A 25364-nucleotide genomic window follows, 5' to 3' on the forward strand; every position below is an offset into this window, starting at 1 on the left:
CTCAACGTGATCATTCATTCTTCTCCCAAGTTCACTGAGCATTTTCATGATCATTACCTTGACCTCTTCATCATGTAGATTACTTATCTCCACTTCACTTAGTTCTTCTTCTTGGGTTTTGTCTTGTTCCTTCATTTGGAACATATTCTTTTGTCTCTTCATTTTGCCTATCTCTGTACATTTATTTCTATGTCTTAGGTAGGTTGGTTATGTTTTCCAATCTTTGAGAAGTGGCCTTATGTAGGAGACATCCCATGGGGCTCAGCAGCCCACATCTTTCTGGTCACCAGAGCTGTATGCTCTAGGGGTGCCCCCTGTGCTGACTGTGTGGGCCCTTCTGTTGTGGTGGAACCAACTACTGCGGGCACACTGGTAGGCAGGGCTGGCCCCAGGCCAGTTGGCTGCCAAGCTGTGACTCATACGGTGACTGCCAGCCCACGGGTAGGTAGGGCCAGGATCTGTAATGGCTGGCTGTGTGACCCAGCAGGTCCCGGAGCTGGTGCCTTCCTGCTGGTAGATAGGACCAGGTCCCAGTGTGGCTGCTGTGCAACCTGGGGAGTCCTAGGGCTGGTGACAGCCTGTTGGCAGGTGGGGTGGGGACCCGGAGCAGCTGGTTGCAGAGCCCCAGATCTCTAGGGAGTGGTGCCTGCCTGCTGGTGGGTGGGTAAGTCCCTGGCACTTCAAGGCTGGAGGGAGGTTTCCAAAATTGTGCTTGTCATCGCCAGCATCCTCACGGTAGAACAAGCTCCCCAGAATGTTTGCTGCCAGCATCTATGTTCCTAAGGGCAATCCGCGTGGCTTCCTCTCTCTCTGTGAGGCTCTCCAAGATCAGCAAATGAATCTGACGCAGGCTCCTTTCAAATTACTGCCTCTGGACTGGAACTCGGAGCATGTGAAACTTTGCGTGAGCCCTTTAAGAGTGGGGTCTCTGTTTCCTATAGCCCTCTGGCTCTCCCATTACACAAGCCCTGCAGGCCTTCAAAGCCAGGTGTTCTGGGCACTCATTTTCCTGGGAGTGTAGGACATGCAGGTAGCGGGTCCCAATGTAGAATTCAGACCCCTCGCTCCTTGGGGAGAGCCTCTGGAATTGTGATAATCCTCCCGTTTGTGTGTCACCTATCTGTGGGTGTGGGTCTTCACGATACTACATCTCTACCCCTCCTACCTGTCCTGTTGTGGTTCCTTCTTTGTATCTTTAGTTGTGGAAAATCTTTTCTGCTAGTCTTCAGGTGACTTTCATAGACAGTTTTCCTGTAAATAGTTGTAATTTTGCTGTACCTGTGGGCAGAGTTAGCTCAGCGTCTTCCTACCCCATCATCTTGCCCACACCTCAGGATATATTATCATTTTTTAAAGATTATTTTAAAATTGTTTAAAAACCGAAAAACTGAGTTTCAGAGAGCTTACATGACTTAACAAAAAAGCACAAAATTCATAATAACAATTTGGAATTTGAAAGTTGGCTCTTTAATTTTAAATTTTTCTCTCTATTGAACTAATTCATAATCAACTATTACTTAATGAGTATTACTATTTTAATCTCAACTATTTAGACTTCACTATTTAATAGTGAGCCCCTCAGGTTTTAACAGTGCTTATATAGCACTTTTCTTTCCTACACAAAATAGTCACAGAATTCTGTAACTTTTTGCCTTTCTTTTCCCTTTTCGGTGCATGTTCTGGTTCTTTCCCTGCTTTTAGGCTATATTTTGGGTGAGACTGCCAGCCTGCTATGAATGGTTATTTCTTTTAGGTTGCTCCTTTAAGTGGAAAACACATACACACATACATAAACACACACAACCAACTTGTTAGCATTGTGTTTTAAAAAGAGTAAATAAGTCCAAGTGAAAGGTGATATTCTTGAGCATAGTATAGAAACATTATTAGCACATGAATTTCACAATAACACAAGATCTTGTTATTTCTGCCTACTGTGTTGTTCATCTTACTTTCAGTGTGGTCAGACAATGTCTGATTTTAGGACCCTCATAATTAATGCAATTAGTTGTTGTCTAAAATTGTTTGTAATTAGCAGAAACGTTTCTCATAAAATCTTTTGCCAAAGTCCAAAATGTGAATATATCAGACAAACAGAAGTTGAACCGCCCAGTTTGAAGCAGTGTGGTGGTATGTGCAGGGTGGACGGCCAGCCATTTCTCTCTCTTACCGCCAAGCCTGTGAGGCTTCCCTACTGGACCCTTAGGACTTTAATAGTACAGTTAAAATTTACTGAAATAAGTCATTATTCTGTTTAGTTAAATTCTATTCATAGTAAAATAAGTAATGAATGTGTTCTACAACTGGAAAACAAACAAAGCAATTCTTTTGCACCCTCCATCTAAGCTGGGAATAACCTCATCTGTAATGGTTAATTACAGTTTTTCCAAAGGGGCAGCTCAAATGTTTGAGAAGCTTTTAATGTCCCCATAAGCACTGTTGCTGATTTTTCCTATGTAAGAATTTATGGGTAAATAGGATCAACTGATATGAGAAAATAAAGAAGAAGCTCCTACCAATATTTGCTCTGGCTCCAAGAAACACTGTTAAAATAGATCTTAAGGAAATAGAAAGTCAACATCTATTTGTTAGTGAAGTCTCCAAGAAAGAACGAAGGGATTAAAACATTACTACATTGCTCCGAGGGCACCAAATACCTCAACCCACTTGATTTGGGGGGTATATAATGCAAAAAGCCACTCTAAGTACAGATGTAAGTTTATTCATGACCTAGGATCAGTCCCAAGTTCCTATATGAGCTTACCTTGGTAAATTGGGTTAGAGAATTGATAAATCTGGAGACACCTAAACACCTTATTAGGCCAGGCCTCAACAGCAGGGAGCTCTCAGCAGTCTGCTGGGGCCTACTTTCCTGGGGTCATACTACACGGTACTTGATGGTTTTGCAAGAGGTAGGATATTGCTAAACACCCAATTCCAAGGGACCCTTAATGCCTACCTTAATCTACCCTCTAAATAATATGGAAAAGAAAAAGGAAATTTAAATCTATATAGAAATAAAACTTTCCCCTCTTCTTGTCTCCCACTGAAAGCTATAGTCCTACTTTACGTACATTCCTTCACCAGCACCATTTTGTGCTTCTCCAGAATCTCTGGGGACACCGGGATGGTCTGGTTGCATGATCTGAGCTCCTCTTCCTCAGGAGTGAGTACTGGAGAGAACGACGTCTTACGTTCTCTTTGAATTGTTCAGGTATTTGGCCGACATTCCTTCACATCTTTTTCCCTTGGGTTTAGCATTTTAACTTATTTACATTCTGAGGTATTGCTTTTCACTCCAATGGAGGCGTTCAGAAGAATCTGAGCAAAACCTCAAGCAGCTTCTTTTCCGTTCTTTGCCCCTGCTTTGACACATCTTCCTAGGATCGTTGGTATAAACATTTAGGCCCTTCACAGTGTTTCTGTGGGCTCTTTAATATTACCTCAGAAGTCACTTAGATGAATCAGGATATTAAATAATTTTACCCCAGACTACCCTCATTGCTATGGGTACATAATTTCTATGAAGCACTAGCCCATAGAATGATGCCTGAAAATGGAGCTACTTGGGCAATTGTTTTAGAAAATACTACCCTCAGAGGGTTTTACAATGCACAATAACATCTGTAACAATTCTCAGTAATCCTAACACAAAGACATTCATTTGATGTTTTTTCAGAAACTATGCGGCTCCAAATAATTTGACTATCAAAGTGTTTTTTAACATAAACAAAGTAACATACCAAAGTACTAGTATTCTATAGCATATGTTTTAGTAAATGTTGATTTCGTCAAAAAGTCACTTATCCCATATTCTATTTCTGAAGACAAAGTGACCACACAAGAAGCTTTTGTTACGCATATTGGACAAAACAATACTGTAAGTCAAATTATGTAATTTCAAAGGAATAAAGCTGCTTAATCCCCTTTGCTTCGCAATTTAACTCCATAAATCCTCCCTTCCAAGTCAGTCCATTGTAAACACACCTTAAATTCCTAATATAATTAAAGTTCACATTTGTTGCTTACTTCCAAAAATTTAACCTCCCAAAACATACAACATGAATCTCACATTGATAATACCAAGACAAATTATAAAACAGCCCATATTCCTCATTCTGCTTAGTTCTAGCCAATGGTTCTAACTTAGGGCTCTGGTTGGAGTCAAAGTCTCTTCTCTGCATTTACACTGTGGTATCGATGAGACTTTCTCAAGCATCTCTTGTGTTTGATTCTTTATTTCAAGTTCAATATGGTTTAAAAATTCCTCATATTTTGTCTTTCATACATTCCACCTGTATCCAATTCTAAGACTTAAAAGAACATAAATTTCAAAAACACAAGTCCTAAAGGTAAAGCCACTATTATCTTGATGCTGTGATTTAAATTAGTATTGCTCAAGCAAAATAATGTTTGTCAAATCTAATACATATATTATTACCTAGACTTAACAGTGTGAGTCACACCTGTAGACCACTGCTGATATATAGTGTTTTCTGGGGGAAAATGGCCAGACAGAAAAACTGAAAGAGAGCAAACCGTATAAGTTTAAAGAACAGCTTTGAGATTGGTTTCCTTTTGCTCTGAGGTGTCAATCACTTCTTGGCAGAAGTCCAGAATCTACTACCTGTGAACCTGAAGTGCAATTGGGAACATTTTCCCAAGAAGACGTTAATATAAGACTATGATTCTCATATTTTAATAAATGTAGGTTACTCATTGTCTTTTCTTCTGAGATTAGGATTTGAAATATTTAGTACACCAGTAAAGTTTGAAAGTTTATGCCTGTGGCAGCATTAGTCTCCACATTTTTCATTCTTTTCACTTTTCATTCAATACATCTTTCATTCTATTCTATTTTCATAGTCCACCATGAATATTTCTAAATATTTGGATCACTTTCAAAACATTCCTGTCTCCTTCCATGGCCTAATTGACATGTGTAATTGACAACCTGTCCTGAATTGAGTGTGGGCTCTAATTCTATTCTCATTTGTGAAGTATATTCCACATTAATAATAAGCAATTCTCTAAATAAAACTTGGCGGTTGTACCCCCAGCTACTCCATTATTCTCCTTTTCTCTTTGTATTTTCGTAAACTGGCAGCTCCTCGCATCTTCCTTAGCTATACATTCTATTTTTTCCCATCACCGAGACTGTTGAGTCTGCTTTATACAAGGGAATTCTTTAGCCCATCAGGATAGCTTTTTCATGGTTTCCAATTTTAGCTCAGAAGAATTCTTCTCTGAAGATTTCTGAAGAAGAACTCCTGTTCTGATGTTTTCAAAGCATATGTTCTTGGAGTTCCAGTGAGAAGCAAGATCTTTATCCCCACGTTCCTTCATCCTCAAGTGTTGAGTTTCTGTAACTTTCCCACTTCCATACTATTACAAAGATCAATTTCTGCTTTCCTTACATAATAAGACATTTCTTTTCTTCCTCAAGTATTTCCCTCTCAATTTAATCAAGATTCCTCTGAAGTTGGTGACCATTTTCACTCATTCTTTCTCATATGCAGTGTTAATCCTATAGCCTCTATTCAAATTTATTCACTTTCTTTAGCATATCAATTTCTAAAGCCTTTTTGCCTGAAGACATATTTACCCACTGTCTATGAGGTCTTCCTGCAAACTATAAACTTCTCCAGCATGAATCTCTCAAGTGCACTAAGAATTTGCATTGCACTATAGATGCTTATTGCCATAGAATGAAAGCTGATTGGCACTTCTGGAAGGCACCAGCAGTTCAGGCTTCCAGACCTCTTTGTGGGAGGAGTCTATTAAACTGTCTTCCCCCCATCTCCAGCCAACATCATATCTAGCTAACACTAAGCGTGCACTAACCAGCATGCCTATCTTTTCTTTACTAACTCAATGTTCCCCATGCTAGACTTCGAAAAGACTGAAGGTCATCAATCATTTTGTTTTATAATATTTGTGCAAATATAGACTATTTAAAGTAATCTTATTCCAATGCTATTTTTGAAAACTCAGCTTATTTTTTCTTTGTTGCTGAATTTCCTTTTTGCCCCCCCCCAAAATGAACTAAATATAATTAAAAGTTTATTCTGTTTACTTCTTGTTATCTCTTTCCTCCCTGCTATTCCACCTACCTGAAAATTCTCTCCTAGACAGCATGGGAATCATACTACCACTTTCAACTACTACTGCTGCCTTACCACCCCCTTTCTAGGGTAGCTGAGCAACTAAGTTTTACATCAGAAACGTTTGGCTCTCTGTGACTGTGGGGAAATTATATAACTTTTCAGAATCATACGTAAAATTATGATCATAATTACTACTTAATTCATAGAATTACTGTTATGATCAAGTGAAATAACCTATATCAGACATGTAGGAGAGTCTAATGTCCCTCCACTTTTAAAAATGTAGTTAACTGACTCACCAAAAGACAGACATCAAAACACTGGATTTCTAGATCTTGATCAGAAGACTTTAAGTAACTAATCTTCAAGTTGTAACTGGATGTTTATATTAATATTAATGATATGATCTAGTGATTGTTTACACCCCTGATGGCTACTCATTCTTTTTTACATAATTAGGATCTACAGCCAAAGGTGTCACGAAGACTGCGTTCATCACTACAAGAACAACAGTGATAAATCTTCCACTTCCAAATGCTACTTCAACATTACAAAGTCCCCAATCCAAGAGTAAGTACAAGAATTTGTGTTGAAATGTTAAACTAGTATATTGGATAGAACTAAACTCAGAATGTTTTCCAGCCCACAGCTACCAAAGAACAATGCCTTACTTATATTCTCTCCTAGTCTCTACCAAATGGGACAACCATTTAGCGACTTTGCTTTGTACAGTGATACTCTATCCCTCCATAGCCACAAATGAGTGGATGCCAAGGAGGATCAGTCCAAGCCTGAGCAATAATCTATGATATCACCTGGCACAAAAAGGTGAGCTTGGCCAAAAAATTAGACAACTTTGATGAAATGGAAAAATTCTTAGAAACAAATTGCTAAAACTGCCTCAAGAAGATAGGAAGACTGAAAAGACCTAAAGCAATTTAAGATTCTGCATTAGAAAGTTAAAAATGGGCCCATGGAGAAAACTCCAAGCAGGATGGCATCAAGTGTGGATTCTATCAAAATATTCACAAAAGAAGTAATACTAATTCTTCTCAAACTCTTTCATGATGTAGAGGAAACATCGCACAGATAATTATCTGAGACCAGTATTACCCTAACACCAAAGATAGAAAAGAATGAAAAGAAAACACAAATAAAGAAAGCTACAGACCAATATCCATCATGAACACAGATACAAATATCCTTAATAAAATATTACAAAAAAATCTGTAACATATGAAAAGTGATATAAAGAATGAACAAATGGAATTTATCCAGGAATGCAAGGTTGGTTTAACATATGAAAATCAAGTAATGTAATACACCATATTAGTAGACTCAGTAAATGCAGAAAAAGTATTTGACAAAATATAACACCCACTCATAATTAAAACTCAATTAAATATAAATAAAATGGAACTTCCTCAAACTGGTAAAGGATATCTATGAAAAATATACAGCAAACATCATACTTAATAGTGAAAGACTTAATACTTTACTCTTAAGATCTGGAACAAAACAAAGATTCCACTCTCCCCAATTCTATTCAAAATTATAACTAGAGGTTCTAGACAGTGCAATAAGCTGATAGATAGGTAGATAGATAGATAGATAGATAGAAAGGGACAGATAGAATCATTCATCCAGATTGGAAAGGAGGAAATAAATGTGTTTTTCTCAGTAGACTGCATCATTATCTATGTAGAAAACCCAAAGATTTCACAGTAAAGCTACTAGAACTAATAAAGAGTATTCTATACCAGAGGATCCAAGATATGCACAAATAAATCATATTTCTTTACGTTAGCAATGGCAATCCAAAAAATAAGGAAACAATTCCATTCATAATAGCATCAGAAAGAATAAAGTATTTAAGAGTAAATTTAACGATAGAAATGTAAGATTTGTACACTGAACTATAAAACACTTCTGTGAGAAATTAAATATATAAATGGAAATTTCTGATTTGGTGAACATGTGAAGATTTGAGGAGAGTGGTGCACTAGGAGAGGACATGGAAGCTCCACATCCTTTCTCCATACCTTGTCCTGTGCATCTCTTCCATCTGGCTGTCCCTGAGTTATATCCTTTTATCATAAGCCAGTGATCTAATGAGGTAATGGAGTGAATTATCAAGAAAGATTTGTCCCCATCAGTAGGGCTAGTGAGTACCAGAATTAACAACTGGGCATATCTGATTCCTTGCCCTGTGTTCTCTTCTTTATTGCACACTGCCACCTCCCTGAGTTTTTTGTCTTAAGGCAGATAGTCATATGAGTATAACTGAACTAAGTAAGACTAGTCAGTGGTACCTGGCACATCAGCTGGAGGGGCTCTAGTGGGTGTCTGGGACCCTAAAAAGGACACATCATGGGGTCAGTTTCCAGGCAAGAGGAGCAAAAGAACTAAGGGACCCCCAAAGCCAAAGCAGAGCTGAGCCTATTCTGATCACATGCTCTGGACATTCACATTGTGGAGCCTGGTATCAGAGCACATATGGGAGATGTGGCAGGTGTGAGCCAGCAGGCCAGACACAGCAGAGCAGGGAGCAAAAGGCAATATATGCATTTTTAATGTAATGCACACACAATTTAAATAATACATTTATTTTAGTATTATGTGAAAAGACCACTTGTTAGTTTTAGTGATTCAGACAAGCCCACTAAGAATCAAAAAAGAAAATTTTTCATTAGTACAATTACATCTGGTACTTGAGCAAAGAAATCAGATTTTAAAACATTACTGCCAGTGGGAAAGTGCTAGTGAGATGCAAAAATGACATCATTTTGATTCTGACTTTAGCCACACAAAGCCATTTCAAGGGTTCACAAGAAAGATGGAATCGCGGGGGAAAGAAAAGTAGAATGTGAGTGTGTTGCTTCTGTATGTTTAAAATTTTTTTAAAGCCAATGATGAATGTTTTGAACATTTGCTTCCTTAGGTTTTATACTGTAATAACCTACCATCAATTTTCGTAACAAATATATTTGTTTCTAAGTATATAACCATCAACAAAGACAGAAATAGAAAAAATTAAATGCAAACAGAAATACTTTACCTAACCATATATAAAATTGTTAAAAAAGCACACAAAAAGAATCCAAGTACTTTAAACAACATAGTCTTAACTGCATACCCTCCTCAGTAGAACAGATAAAGGGGGGGAGAGAAAAGGAAAACACTGCAGAGAAATCCTGAAATTCACTTGATGAGTTTGTTTTATTGAAATGAATATAGCGAATCTAAATACTTGGTACTACAAGATTGAAAAAACATATAGATGTGTTCTCAATGTGAAAAGGGGAGATACAAATACAGAATGGGGGAAGGAAAAAAACCACTGCATTATCATATTGAAACCAAAGGCATCAGCATAACCTCACGATTAAAATTCAAATACGTATTTAACATTGCAAAGAATAAATAAATAAATAAACAAACAAACATTACATGTTTATGGATTGGAAGACTTGATATTTTAAGACGGCGGTTGCTTCCAAGTTGATCAATAATTGATAAATTAGTCAGTGCAATTCCTATTAGAATACCAGCAGGTTTTTTGCATAGAAATTGATAAATCAATCCTAAAATATATATGGAAATGAAAAGGACCTTGAATAGTCAAAACACTTTTGAAAAAGAACAACAAGATTGGAAGACTCAAACACAGCCAATTTCAAAATTTACTCTAAAGCTATAGTAATCAAAACAGGGTGTGATTAATGTGTTAAGAATAGCATGATTCATAATGGTCAAACACTGAAAACAATCCAAATGTCCATTAAGTGGCGAAATAGAATATCTCATTTGATTTTCCATTTGGAATTCATCTGTAATATTCCAAAACATGGGATATCCATATAATAGAATACTATTCAGCAATTTAAAGGAACAAAATCCTGATACATTCTGTAATAGCATGAATCTGAAAAACATCATACAGTGAAAGAAGTCTTTCTCAAAATACAACGTATATGATTCCGTTTCTGTGAAATATCCAGAAAGGATATTTTTATAGGGACAGAAAGCAGATAAGTGGCTGTCTACACCTGGAGATGGGCCTGGGGATTGACTGCAGAAAGACCCAAGGAAGTTTTTTGTGTTGACGAAAATGTTCTAAAACTGTAGCATAGTGATGGTCACACAACCCTATACATTTACTAAATATTATTGGGTTGTGTACTTAAAATGAGTGCATTAAGTGGTGAGTTTCCAAAGAAAGATTTGTTTAAAAAGAAAGAGAATGTTGATCTAGGCCAATAAAATTCCCTTCTGGGTAATCTGAACTAGAAAACCCAAAGAAACCAAAAAGTCAGAGGAACTGTAGTAGCAAGGTTTTAGTAGAGTGAGTCTGAGACAGCCACGGTGATTGGTGTGTATGCCTGCGGCATAAGGAAGCAGGTATTATGAGTAAGCAGAGTTGGTAGAAGAAGAATGGAGAGAGACTATGTGCGGAAATAGAGAGACCCCGTGAGCAAGATTAAGTTGTTCAGGCGAGACAGAGAGAGTAGCAGTTCTGAGAGATCCCCTGATTCCTGACAGTTTTCCAGTTCCAGTCCACATGTATCTTCACAACAAGGACTTCCCTTACTCTGGCCTCTGTGACTGGAAGTAATCTGTACTTTTAGTCAAACTATCCTGAGTAGAAAAGCTAGCAATCTTCTGTAAGAGCCTTATCAGATCCCGTTCATTATAAATACAGGATGTACTGTTGGCAAACACGTAGTCCTTAAGAAAAAGCAGCTACAGGTGACTCACAGTCTCCAAGTCTCTTCTTGAGAGACCTCTAGGGTAGAATGACACAGCAAGTGGGGACTGTAGACGCCCAAGGCCCAATGTTGTCTACAAACACATCGAGAACCTCCATTTCCCCCCTTTTTTATTGTAATCATCTTAGGCACAACATAAAAAAGGTTATCTAGAAAAAGTTGAATTTCACACCATAATTGTAAACTAATCATTCTATTTAATTAGTCACCACATAAAGGAACTTAAAGAAGACGGTAATTTTTCCTTCATAAGAAGAACATTTTTTTGTGGTAGTGTTTTGGGCTCTGATGAGTAGAACCTATTTTGTAGGCAATATATGTCTAAAAAGTACCTTTGGCAAACCAAAACCTCATCCATCTCATAATATGACTGCACCCAAGACAAACAAGAATAAAAGTGAATACACATCTGCAAAATGTGTAGCAGTTGAGGATTAAACTCAAATAATTTGTACTTTGCCCTGACACCCACCCAGGCAGTGCCTGATGTGGAAAATGTCATTCAAGAACCATGGTTTATTAAAATTAGCACTTAGAAGTCTGTGGTCAATCCCATGGGTCACTTGAGGTTCCTAATTCTGCCTTGATTCATGCAATAAAATGCCCTCTGCATCTCAGTTCTGGAGACTCCTGTATTTACTTAGCTTCTAAACACAGTCTGAAGTGGCTTTCTTCCAAGTAGTTTAAAAAATACACCCACAAAATCATTTCTTGAAAAATGAAACACCCTGGAAAGCAAGGTAATGAAAGAAGGGTACTTACTGCTTCCCGTTGCATTTGCCATTTGATTAACCAGTTCTATGCTAAGTCCTTTAGAAATTTTGTTATAAAACTCATTCTTTGGGCAGCCATCCTCCCTAGATCTCTCTCATTCCTCAAGGTGCTCCCTGCTAAGCATGGACTCCACTTGATATAATGAGTTTGCACACATTTCCATCGGCGCCTGACGAGACCAGGAGTCTGCCCAGATTCCTGGTTAGCAGGGCAATGCTCCCTTTCCATCTCCACCCCTCACACACACAAGCATTCAAAATTAGTGGAACCAAGACAGAGAAACAGAAGGAGAACAAAACAATCTATAGGCACGGGAAGGTTGAACACCTCTTAAACATATGGGGAATGGGTCCTCGCAGAGTGACTCTCAGATAAAGGCACTGTGGGTACATTATCTCAAATGCAGGCTTGTTTTAGAGTAGAGAAGAGCTATTGAGGTCTGTTGCTTTACCCCCTAGAAAGGTGGAATGTAGATCAAAAAAGCATGTTCTCCAAACATTTCTAATCGTTTCCCATTCTCTTCAAGTTGTGTGTATTTCTCCTGTTTTATTCTTTTATTCTGCCTGTAGAAGACAAATTTCTAGACTACTAGGATTTTTAAGATAGAAATCCTTATTAATTCAGTGATCTGACTTTATAAAGAAACGCGGGCCCTTTGGATTAATTAGTAAATTAATTTATTCACTAAAAATCTTTTGGAGAGCATCGGTGACCTGACATGCCCCCTAGCTTCTGGAAATTGCTAGTAATTCTCTGCATTCCTTGGCTTAGAGATACATCACTCTAATCTCTGCCTCTGTCTTCACATTGTCTTTTTCCCTGTGTGCCTACATACGGCCTTCCCTTCTGTGTCTCCTCTTCTGTCTGTGTCTTCTTTTTTCATAGAGACAATTTCTTGGGATTTTGGGCCCACCCCAATCTGGAATGATTTCATCTCAAGATCCATAATTACACTGGCAAAGATCCTTTTTCTAATAAGGCTGTATTCACCGGTTCTAGGTACACATATCTTTCCAAGGAAGTCAGGGGGAGGGGGATGTCACCATTTAGCCTACTCCAGACCATGTCCTGAATTTACCCTTGTTACGCCTAGATTTCAACATCCATGCATTTGTCACTGTCCATTGGTAGGGCTACCTCACCGGGCACTGAGGAGTGATTCAAAGAAATGTCAATCACAGGAGTCCCCATCCTCCAGTATCTAAACTGTGGGAAAATTGGACGTAAAACTCTGTTGTAAAATTACAAATCTTCTCTTCCTGAGTTCCCTGTTTCTGCCAGTGGCTTAAAAATGTGGCACCCTCTCTGACTCTTTTCATTTCCTTTGCATACCTGATGGTTTCTGAAGAGAGAAGAGAAAAGTAAAAGGAGGATGGAGGGGAGAAAGCAAAATAGATGCTTTTCTTTCTGGAAACTTAGTCATTCAGATATCTATAACCAGATTTGAAAGCAGGTATAGTTCACACTGTAAGAGATTGACAGGGAAGGAGAGACCATTGCTCTTTCTCCCTTTGGTGGATTTTATCTCAGCTGAGGAGAGAATGTGGAATAAGGTTATAGGCAGAAGACAAATTGAGATGGGCGAATGTCAGGACATAACTCTACTAAGGCAAGTGCGTGGATAAAAATACTTCTCAGGCTTTTGCCACTTAGAGCTTCTGCTACCACAGCATATACAATATTACAGACTGGAAATCTGAAGGGAAAAATCTGACTTTTGTTAAGTAAAAACGAGTAACATTTCTAAGTAATCAGTAGGTTATTTAGTCAGAGTTAATAACATTTATATGTAACAAATAGTTTATCGTATATGTTTCCTTTTTGCATAATTTATCCTAGTTTAGTATGGAGTTTGTTTAACACAAAAATCACATATAATTGTAGTAATCAAGTAGCCACTTCAGATATACTACTGGTTGAACATGAGGATGGCCTCTGCCCCAGCCTGTGCTTTCCAAGGCACCACAACCTTCTTAAAATAAAAAAAAAAGGGATCTACAATCATGCCAAGAGGAAGTTAGCTTATGGGTTACAAACAATGATTCTGAAATCAGATAGCTTAGGTTCCAATAAAAGCACAACCATTTATTTGGACTGTGGCCTTTGGTAAGCTCCTTAACTTCTCAGTTTCCTCATCTGTAAAGTGGTTGTAATAAGACTACACCCTTACGGGATTCATGTGAAGATTAAAAGAGGTAAAATTATATAAAGCTTAAAACAGTGTCTGGAAAGTAAATAATACATTTTAGCTATTCTTTTATTAATGATAATCCTTATAAAAGCCAGGCAAAGTTGGTGTTTATGATACCAGTTTCACAAATAAGGAAGCAGGTTCAGAAAGACTAAATGACTTGGCCAAGGTTAAATTAAAAGATGAAATTCAGACCCTGTTTTTCTCGCCTCAAATCCCATAAAAGTCACTATACCACACTTGTTCTCATTACAACTGTTTCACACAAGGTAGCTAAAGGAATGAGACAACAACTAGCTTTTAATTGGGTGCATCATATGCTTGACAAGTAGAAGTTCAATCAATATGAGAGACTGACGGACTGATAGGCTGGTTGAATATAAACCTGTGATTCTCACCAGGGTGGTTCTCTTGCTGTCACCAGATTTATTCCCGACTGTGGTATTTGTTCATGCTGCCCTCCTCATCTGTATGGTCCTTCTTTCATCCCCTTGTCCTTCCTTCACTTGCTTATTCAAATTCTACACAACTATCAAGAGCCTCTGCAAGATGCTACCTCAATACTTCCCACAACTTAATGAGTGTTGCCAGATATGCGTACCATCTGCACTATTATTTAGTACTTTCTTTCAATTGATGCACTTTTTATTCTTAAATTTGTTTGAAAAGTAAACCATCATAAATGAAAAACCAGTTTGACTTGGCATAAACAGAAGCTAGAAAGTCACTATGATGTAAGCAAAATAAAACAAAATTCTAGTTAGATTTTGTTGCTTGCCAAAGGCTCTGAGTTTGAGGCTTGCTTGTCCTTGTTTAAGAAAATAAATCAAATCCTTACCTGGAAGGGGAGATACCAGGATCATGAAGGTGGTTTTCCCCCGTCAAGGCTTATCCATAGCACTCTGGATGTGCTGTGCTGACCCCTGTGATTTTTCCAAATGTGGAAAACTCCACTGAATAATTTGTGATTGTTGGGGACTGCATTCTTCCCGCTGTGGGGTGAAAAAAAAATGATATAAGCACATGCTACATATTAATGACATATTTGCATCAAATTGAAATTTTGAAACTTCGTCATTGAAACAAACAAAAAAGCTGAAAAGAAAATAACTTTCTCATTTAGTGTTTCAATCTTATTTAATGTCACTTTCCAGTACTGCCTCATAGAATCTCTCTTACAATGCTATGCATCTCATGCTTTGGAAAACACTAATTTATCTGATCACCTATCCTCATTAGTTCTCTTGTGAATGTCACCATTTATCTATGTCATTTATTTGGGAACTTAATTACAATGTTTCTTACATGATATTTAATAAGTTTGTATCATTTCATGTGGGATGATAAAGGAGGAATACTCAGGATAACAAGGTCTTAGTCACAAGTCACAGATTAGCCAAACCAGAACTCATCTCATGTACAGTGGCTCAGTCAATACTTTGTTTGGAAGGGCGGCGTGGAAATAAGAAGGAAAATCTGAATTGGTCCTAGTAAATTATTTTTAAGCAAATCAGAAAAGAATTATGTATGGGAATGGCTGTATATATTTTTTCTCCTGGGCCTGTTAATGATAAATCATGTTCTGTGTGTAATTATATACAGCTATATATAGCTGTAAATATAATGGCCTTCATAAGATAAGAATATTTAGCAAAGTTACTTGTTGTAGTATTGCTTATTATTTCTGTTTTAAAAGCTGATAGTTTAAGCAAAGTTTAGCTTTGGATTAAATTGTGGATTAAAGTTTAGCATTTCAACGTTCATTTGCATTTCATAAGACTTCAGTTTCATATTAGAGACAAACTCAACCAAGAAATTTTAAGTTGCCAGCCACCCTGATTAAGGATTTGGTTTTTACTAAACATCTAAGTTTGAGACTAGGTTACACACTTATTTGCTATTTGACTTCACCTACTTCCTTTTCTTAAAAACACATTTGCATTACGAAATTTATAAATAAAAAAAAAAACAAGAATAATACTTTAGCCATATTCCATAGCATTCCTCTCTATTAAGATTTTATATCCACAGAACTGAATCCAAATTTGAAAATAGTATGCCATATGAAAACACTTTATTATCTTCAGAATAATACATCCTTTATTTTAGGATAAAAAGCTATATATATTCCAGTATTGATTAAATATTTAAGATTTACAGAATTTTGTCCTCCGAATAATAACATATTCATTCATATATAAAATTCTGGACCTATTAAGATTCAGTAAAAGGATTTTGAATTTTTTTAAAATAAATTTATTTATTTTCTCTTTGGCCGCGTTTGGGTCTTTGTTGCTGCGTGCGGGCTTTTCTCTGTTTGCAGCGAGCAGGGTCTACTCTTCGTTGCTGGGAGTGGGCTTCTCTTGTTGCGGAGCACCGGCTCTAGGTGTGTGGGCTTCAGTAGTTGTGGCACACAGGCTCAGTAGTTGTGGCTCGCAGGCTCTAGAGAGCAGGCTCAGTGGTGCACCGGCTTAGTTACTCTGCAGCATGTGGGATCTTCCTGGACCAGGGTTTGAACCCATGTCCCCTGCATTGGCAGGCGGATTCTTAACCACTGCACCACCAGGGAAGCCCAGATTTTGAATTGTTATATGTTATTTTTTTAATATTCAGCTACATCTTTAAGGCATAGTTATTTTTCTTTTGTGTAATATGTCCCTCTAAAATCATTATGCATTTTTTAAAACATCTTTATTGGAGTATAATTGCTTTACAATGGCGAGTTAGTTTCTGCTGTATAACAAAGTGAATCAGCTATACGTATACATATATCCCCATATCCCCTCCCTCTTGCGTCTCCCTCCCAGCCTCCCTATCCCAACCCTCTAGGTGGTCACAAAGCACTGAACTGATCTCCCTGTGCTATGCAGCTGCTTCCCATTAGCTATCTATTTTACAACCAGTACTGTATATATGTCCATGCCACTCTCTCACTTGGTCCCAGCTTACCATTCCCCCTCCCTGTGTCCCCAAGTCCATTCTCTCATTATGCATTTTTGAAGGATGAAAAAAATGCAAAAAAGGATAGTCAGAAGGTTTTATCTGATATGAGTTTAAAAATTTTTCATTCTCTGTAAAGTCTATCAGCAAGAAGGTTATGACCTGATATTAAAAGCAGGAGGAACAAAAGGTTTGGATTTCATTTGTATTCTAATCCTCTGGCAGCTGATAAATATTTTAACTGCAACTTTCAAGTACAACATTATGCCATGTTCAAAAGTATTTTAACTAGTTATCAAAAGTAGGAATTAATTACATAAGCTTTCCACTCAGAACAGTTTAGTGGAAGGAAAAGCTGTCTCTTTGAGTAAAAGAGAATGGACCTTAGAGCCAACAGACCTGAATTATAATCACGGTCCTCCCTTTGAGAAAGCAGTTTCACTGCTTTCAACAATATTTGCAGATCTGCAAAATGGAAATAATAACGTCTTTCTTGTAGACATCAGAAATTAATATATGGAACTGATCATAAGAGTTGCTTGAAAAATAGTAGCTATAATTATCCAAGCAGGAATATTAAGTAAGGCATTCATTTTCTCTTAAAAATTGAATTCAAAGAGGTAGAACTAGGTTTATTATTATTACTTTCTACTGTTATTCGTTCATTCCTTATATTTTTACCAGAGACCTGGTAGTAGGCTCTGCAATTACGGCTCTGAGTAAAACAAGAAATCTTTTTCCTCCTGGAGTTACATTCTAACTAACAACAAGCATATTTTTAAAGAATCAATGTCCCTGGAGTGATAAAAGTACTGTTGAGCAGATGAGGCAGAGTGGTGGACTAGAGTGGAGGGAAATGAGGCTTGTGCCCCTGGGAGACAATTGTACCATGCTTTGATCTAAGATGGTGAGGGCGGAGGTGGGTTTGAGGATGCTAGTCAAGAGTTATGAATGCATAAAGAAGATGTGGTATATAGATACGATGGAATATTACTCAGCCATAAAAAAGAATGAAATAATGCCATTTGCAGCAACATGGATGGACCTAGAGATTATCATGCTAAGTGAAGTAAGTGAGACAGGGAAAGTCTAATATTATACTATTGCTTATATGTGGAATCTAAAACAAAAAGATACAGATGAACTTATTTACAGGAATAGACTCACAGACGTAGAGAACAAACTTATGGCTACCAAAGGGGAAGTGAAGGAGATAAATTAGGAGTTTGGGATTAACATATACATATTACTGTATGTAAAATAGACAACCAACAGGGACTTACTATATAGCACAGGGAATTATACTCAATATTTTGTAATAACATATAAGGGGAAAAAATCTGAAAAAGAATAAAAAGAATATATATATATAAAAAAATATATATATATAAACTGAATTACTATCACTGTGCTGTACATCTGATATTAACACAACATTATAAATCAACTATACTTCAGTAAAAAAGAGTTCTGTTTCAGGCATGTTAAATTTGAGATGATGATGAGACAGTCAAGTGAAAATACAAAGGAAGCAAGTGAATATTTTTAAACTATCATTATTGGGCTTCTATTTGTTTCAATTTTTTTCTATATTTTTTCATTTGGCAAATCTTGGTTCATGGTGCAAACACTCCAAGTTGTTGAAGTGATCTTTGATTATAATTCTCAGGTGATTTTATTTGTAGAAGCTCTTCTGAGCTATATTTACTTTAGAGGAATTCCCTAAGTTTCAGAGGAATCTGTCTGAACCATTCTGAATCTTCCTCAGGTCAGGAGATGCACAATAGCTTAGTAGGAATACGACACATGGCAGTGCCACTCATGAAGTACCTACCAAAGTTTTGTAGTTGTCTGGGTTATCTAGGCATATTCAAGATGTGGGGTTGTACTAGGTGCTCCAAAAGAGGATTCAGCAAAATACAGCTCACAGGCCAATCCAGACCCACACCTGTTTTTGTAAATAAGGTTTAATGGGAATACAGCCATACATATTCTTTAGGTATTATGTATAGCTGCATTCACACTACAATGGCAAAGCTGAATAGTCACTAGAGACTTATGACCCACAAAGCTTAAAATACTATTTGGCCCTTTAAGAAAAAGTTGGCTGACCCCTGCTCTGAAGTTTCTTCTAATCAGGAAGCCTCTTGATTTTATGATTTGATGAAAGTAAATCGGAAATGAGCTAAGATCTATATCTATTTACCACCTGAAATAATTGTGAGAGTACATTTGATATTCAACATTTAATTTTCAATTTTCTTTCCTCTAAAGCTGAGATTCAGAGTTCAATCAAAGCCACAGAAACAACAGGTAAGTTTATTTTCTTTCTCTGAAAATATTCCCGGGTAAAATCCCAAGAAAGAGACAAAGTAGATCAATCAGTCTGAGGACAGAGTGAAATAGCACAAAGGAAAACATTACATGGCAACTAAAATATTTAGGAAATCTTGTGTTAAAAAAATGCAGTCCCGGAGAATATACAATGATGTGCCTCAGTGCTCTGGGGCTGGGATGAGTGGAACCAGTTCTGGTAAATGCATAAAGCCTGTGGAATTTTCCTCTGCTCAGAACCTACTGTTCCTGGTCTGTTTCTGTGGTCAGCTTGCCCTCTCTCAGAAGTATAGAGTGTGTGTTTGCTGTCTTCTCTACTTTCTAACAAAGCCTGGTCCTGGCATCCGAAGAGATGATGTTATAAACCACAGTTAACAGCCTAAAATGTTATCACTTAAAGAAGTGCTCATGCTTTGCCATCCTTAGTTTTAAACTGAATAAATTCTGGATGATGGAGCAACAGAAATTGAAAAAGATTATTGGGCAGAGGAAAATGATGATGTTGAATCTTCCTATTGTTTTGAAATTATAATTGTTTGGGGGATTTTTACCTTCCTACATCCTACCTGGTACTTATATACATGACAAATCTCTTAGGTTCTCAATAATAACCACCTTTGGTATATATAAAATGAGAAATACATGAAGTAAACTTGTAAGATCATGTAACTTTTTAAAAAATTGGAAAAATAAAGGCTTGAAAATTATGAGCGACTCTGATAACATTTTCACAACAAATGTCCTAAATAATCATCATAGTTTACCTTCAAAGAATTAGAAATGAAAATTATTATGCTTTTAACTTTTCATCATTTATCTTCTACATAATACATCAAATGAATAAAGAAGTTATTTTTATATTGTTAACTCTATTTCACCTTATCGCCATATTTTTTTATTCTTATTTCCATCTACATAGTCTAGAAATGCAACAGAAAAAACATTGGGAAAAGCAAAGCAAAACAAAGCATAAATATAGTACATCCAGGCAAAGAGGGTAGCTTTACATCGGCTGATGCTTTGCACTGTTCTGGAGAAGTCCTGTCCGCCCGCTTCATGGATTGGTTATCAAGGAGAAGTTACAGATGAAAGACAATTGGGAAGCTGACAAAGTGTCAGCTCGTTTTAAGGGGAGACTGAAGCATCTTTTATTTTGTTTAAAATAATGGTATCAACACAATGCCAACTTTAGCTATAATTGATTTTTAAATGTAATAAAAAGCCCATTTAGACTTTAATTTTGAATTATAGAAACTAATGCTCCTAAAACAATTAATAGACAAACCACTGATTTGAATAGCAGACTAGAAGGAAATGAGGCTGATTCTATCAGCTGTAGAAAAGTCAGTCTCAAACTTCAGATGTATGTTTGGGCTGAAGACTAAATCCAGATACACTCAAAAAATTCACAAATATTCACCCAAATGATCAAGGAGAGGCATCCTCCTTAAAATAATTAGCATTTCTCTTTTAGGTAAAGTTGAGGTAGCCTTCTTGACCACAGAATTATTAGTACTGCTTCCTTCCATAAATATGAGTTAAATATACATTTAATGTTTGACTAGAACATACTGAGTTCTCATGTTTGATATTTTCTTTCAGATTATGCATCTGACTTTAATTTTCTTGAAAAATTATGTTTTTACCACTCTCTTCAAAAACTATTTTTAAGGATCTAGAAATTGTTGATTGTTTTATGTAGGATCTTTTTTTGGAATTCAGGATAAGTAAGGCAACTATATATAAAATGTGAATTATAAGCAACTATACATAGATATGACATTCAATTTTATGTAATAAAGATTAAAGAAAGATAGTCATAGTTAGATGGAAATGATCAGTCAAAGTCAGAAGACATGTCCATTCATTCCACTCAACAGAGCAAAGGTAGTATGAATGGACAACTGAGTTTAACAATGCTAAGCATGAGGAATTCATGCCCAATATCTAAAGCATGTGGGAAAGTCAAACTTCACCTGACCACTGAAACATACCTGGAGAGACTCCAAATTTTGTATAATCCCCTGTCAAATATACAGAATGGTATATTCAACCAATCACCACTAACTGAGGCATTCAATAAATATTTGTTCTGTTCCATCACACATAGCACTAGCTAAGAGTTTGAGTGTTACATGGAGCCTGCCATTAAGGGTTACTAAAGACTAGTCAATATTATAAATAACTATAATCACTCCAGCAGTCATGTAGGTATAAAGTGATGTGTCATAGATGAGCCTCAGGTAACCTTATGCTAAGATCAGAGAAGGAAGAGAGTTTTTTCCCTTTAGCTGTTGTTGTGGTATACATTGGGTGGGAAAAAGCAGTCTAAGAAAGATGAGGAAGGGGTTCATGAAAAAAGCGACCTTCTAGCTGCCAGATTTTTCTACCTACTCATTTTTTTAGCTCTGAATTCAGAGCTAATGAGGAGATAGAAAGACCCACTAAAAAGTGATGAAAGACTGTTTATTCCCCAGAGAAAGATGCAGCCATCATGCGGCCATTACAACAATTTAAAGCAATGATAGAATTCACTTTTCTTTAGCCTTATCATTTTCTCACAGACAGGCAGAGCTAATAATTTGTCCTTGAAAATGAACCTCTTGATTTCTTTAATAAGAGACCTCAGCTCCAGAGAAAAATGGAACAATATGCCTCAGAGTATTGGGAAAGGAATAAACCATCTGCCCTTAACTTTCTGAAAATATAACTATATTTGTCAGGGTTTTCCAGAGAAACAGAACAAAAAGAATATATATATATATATATATATATGTATGTATTTGTATATATGCATGGAAATCTCTAAAGAGGTTGATTATGAAGAATTGGCTCATGCATTACAGAGTCTGAGAAGTCCTAAGATCTCAGTTGGCAAACTAGAGGCCTGGAAAGGTAGGAGAATGGATGGTATAGTTCTAGTCCGTCCAAAGGGCTGAGGGCCAGGAGAGCAAATGGTGTAAGTTCCAGTCTGAAAGCTGGCAAGCTCAAGACCCAAGAAGAGTCGATATCTCAGTTCAAAGGCAAAGGAAACACTGATATCCCAGCTCAAGGCAATCCGGCAGAAAGAGTTCTTCTTACTCCATGGAGCCTTTCTGTTCTATACAGACCTTCAACTGATTGGATCAGAGCCACCCTAATGGAGGGTAATCTATTTCACTCAGTCTACTGATCTGAATGTTAATCTCATCCAAAAACACATTCACAGGCACAACCAGAATAATGCTTGACCAAATATCTGAGAACCCCATGGCCAAGTCTAGTTGACACATAAAACTACTCACCACAACAACATTCTCATAGTCACCAGCACAGCTTGTGAAAGTTCTCATTGTACCCATCTTCTTGACTTTCTCAACTGTGTTTCAGGACCTCAATTGTATTGTAGACATTAATTTTGATGGAAAATCAGAAGCCAGTACAGGCAAAAGTCCCATCAAAACTGACTACTGGCCTTTGGAAAGGAGGATGCTCTGTCTTGGTTCATTCATTATGCTTGACATCTTATGTAATGCCTGGGATTGGTTACTCATCTCTCAGAATTCATATAATGTGAAGCATGAATTATTTTTATACAGAGGATTACTTACCTGAATGTTTGAACTTTGAATGACAGAATCTTTGTTCAGGTAGAACTTTGTTCGGGTAGAACTATTGACAGATACTATTGTTCAGGTAGAACGCACTCAAACTAGAAATATACCCATAGCGAAGTGATATCCAGAGTTGTTTTTGTTAACTTGGAAATTTTATGCTGTTTGAAAATTAGTTGAGAATAAAATAACTCAGTTATGGAATGAAAAATATACCAATATTTATGTGATAGGGTCTGGCATAAACTTCCACTTAGGAAATTGTATGAATCTATAAATCTAGGTATGGCTATGTGGGTTCTTCTCTAGTTCAGGGATCTGATAACGCTCTAAGAAGTGCTCGGCCCTGTTCTTGTGGCTCTCTAGTCTACACTGAAAGGTCATAAAAACTCACAGTCTCAACTGATTAGCTAGCCAACACTCACTTTAAGAACCAACACATTTCAATGATATTGCTAAGGGTGTGAGCTCTTCCAATGAGCTCTACAATGTGTTTTATTTAATACACTAGGAATAATTCTGTCTGCTTGTATGTATATGCAGAGTCTGGTTTGGCCTATTGAAGGAAGGAGGTGTTTAGTTTACCTTGGTAGGAAGAATACCTTCTCAATTGGAGCCGAAATTGAAATAGATAACATTTCATGTAACAAAAATAAGAGGCATGCACTTATAACTCATTCCGACTGAGGAGCAGAAGCTTAGGCAGCACAGAATTGTGGTTGACAGAACAGAGTCTAGAGTTTGCATTCAAACCCCAGCTCTGTGTGACTTTGAGCAAATTATTTACACTCTCTGGGCTTCAGTTTCCACTTTATGAAATGAAAATATTATGAATACAATAGTGAGTGTAAAACTCTTAGAACAATGCCTGGCATGCAGTGTCCCATAACTTGAAAATAAAGTCCTTTTTAACATTTTCATGTCCGTGTTTTGGATTGCTTACGCTCACATTCTCAGAAAGCATATGGCACAGGAAGAGTTACACGTTGAAAAGCTTCTCAGTGTTTTCAGGTCGTACTATCCAAATTGTGAATTTCAGGTAAGATGATGTATATATTTTGGGAGAGAGATGAGAACATTCTAAAACTTTCAGAATGCTGAGAAAAAAATTTCACTGGTCTCATTGATAATGATACCATTAACAAGTAAGATGAACTCAACTCACTTGAAACCTGTTGGTTGCACGGCATAATGGAAAGGAAAGAGATAGGGTTTTGAGTCATACTTGGCTTATGTCTTAGCCCTTCTGCTTATTGCAAGACATGTTACCTTATCTCTCTGAGCCACAGTATCTCTCATCTTTAAAGCACATAATAAAAATGTTTAAGAATAAGGTGAGTTAGCACATATGGAAGTAATTAGCAGTGCCCCATTCATTCTTTGTGCATTGTATATAATTTTCTGGAAATTAATAACTATTTATATTAAGTCACAAAAGAAAAATATGCCCTCCTTCTTCAACGTATATTTCTACAGAGTTACCTAAAGTAAACAAATCTCTAGTCACAGTTATTACTGGGTTAGAGGATGCTATTACTTCTGGTTAGTTATGCTGATGGCCCAAAGCAAAGTGAAAGCACTTTGAGATAAAAATTGTTTTTGCAGAGCTTGAAGTGTACAACTAGGTCAGAAAGTTCAGGTCTGATGAGAGCAGAAATTAATTTTTCTCATATGAAGGCAGAAAAGTTTCCTTTTGTCATTTTGCTCATTAAGTAGATGAGGGGATCCCGTTAAAAGTGAAAATGCAGACTAGCTATGACAAAATCTGAATTGAAAGGAACCCTGACAAGAATCTAAATCTTAAAGCTAGAAGAGACCTCAGGGATCATACCAGCATATTCCCCTCCCAAAACAGAGAATGGGACCAACCATACTCATAGCATTTACTGACTGGGCCGCTGATGTGCCACTTACGTATATAATAGACCATTTTCCACTCTGATAATGAAAGCCTAGAGTAAACCATGCTCCCTTTCCCTGAGTGTCAGGATGCTCAGAACCAATTCTTATGGCCAACGCCAGCAACCGTATTGATGCTTGGTATTAACTCTTAGAAGGAGCTTATTTGTTTCTTCCAGTTTCCTTTGTTCTGATTTCTCATTTTTATTTTATTCATCTTATGGCCTATATCATTGCTTAAGCACCTCTAATTCTTTCTGTTGAGAATTAATTTATAAGTAAAATTCAATTAACAATAACATGGTATCTCTTATTTTAATCCTTGACGTACTGTTTGTTTTTTTCACATCAATCAACTTTGTGCTGTTCACCTTCCCTGTGGGAGCTCCTTAAATGAAATAACTCTCTCATGTACTCTGTTGTATTTCCTTCAGCATCTACTGTTGGACCCAGAGTAGGTGTCTATTTTTTTCTATTACTTCAGAATGAATGAAAAAAATTAATGAGAATGATTTTAAATAAGTACCCATCCTAATATTAAGGCAAAAAAGGAAAACACATGAATTCACTTCCTCCTCAACAATAGTTGCGTCTGCTGCCAAAAAATTTGTTTGTCCATTCAGCAAAACTTATGGTCGCTACTTGTACACACTGCTCTAGCGCTTGGGAAATATCAGTAAGCAAAATAAAGATTCTTGCCCTCGAGGATCTTATATTCTAGTATAAGTATAGACAAACTATAATCAATACACGTATT

At 36.9% G+C, this 25364-nt stretch overlaps 1 protein-coding gene and 1 non-coding gene across 3 annotated transcripts in view; both read left to right on the forward strand.

Annotated features, from left to right (window-relative positions):
* EMCN (endomucin) overlaps positions 1-25364 on the forward strand; it is a 93946-nt gene that overhangs the window by 42513 nt on the left and 26069 nt on the right. For both annotated transcript variants that reach the window (XM_030865592.3, XM_060299758.2), the window contains exons 4-5: positions 6567-6677; positions 19056-19094. In XM_030865592.3, the coding sequence (XP_030721452.1) occupies positions 6567-6677; positions 19056-19094 (150 nt within the window). The remainder of the gene's footprint in view (positions 1-6566; positions 6678-19055; positions 19095-25364) is intronic.
* On the forward strand, positions 14672-14834 carry LOC115858199 (U1 spliceosomal RNA). The gene has a single exon (XR_004041566.1). It is a non-coding gene; the product is annotated as a U1 spliceosomal RNA (small nuclear RNA).

Source organism: Globicephala melas, chromosome 5 (assembly GCF_963455315.2).
Source record: "Globicephala melas chromosome 5, mGloMel1.2, whole genome shotgun sequence".
NCBI classification, from domain to species: domain Eukaryota; kingdom Metazoa; phylum Chordata; class Mammalia; order Artiodactyla; family Delphinidae; genus Globicephala; species Globicephala melas.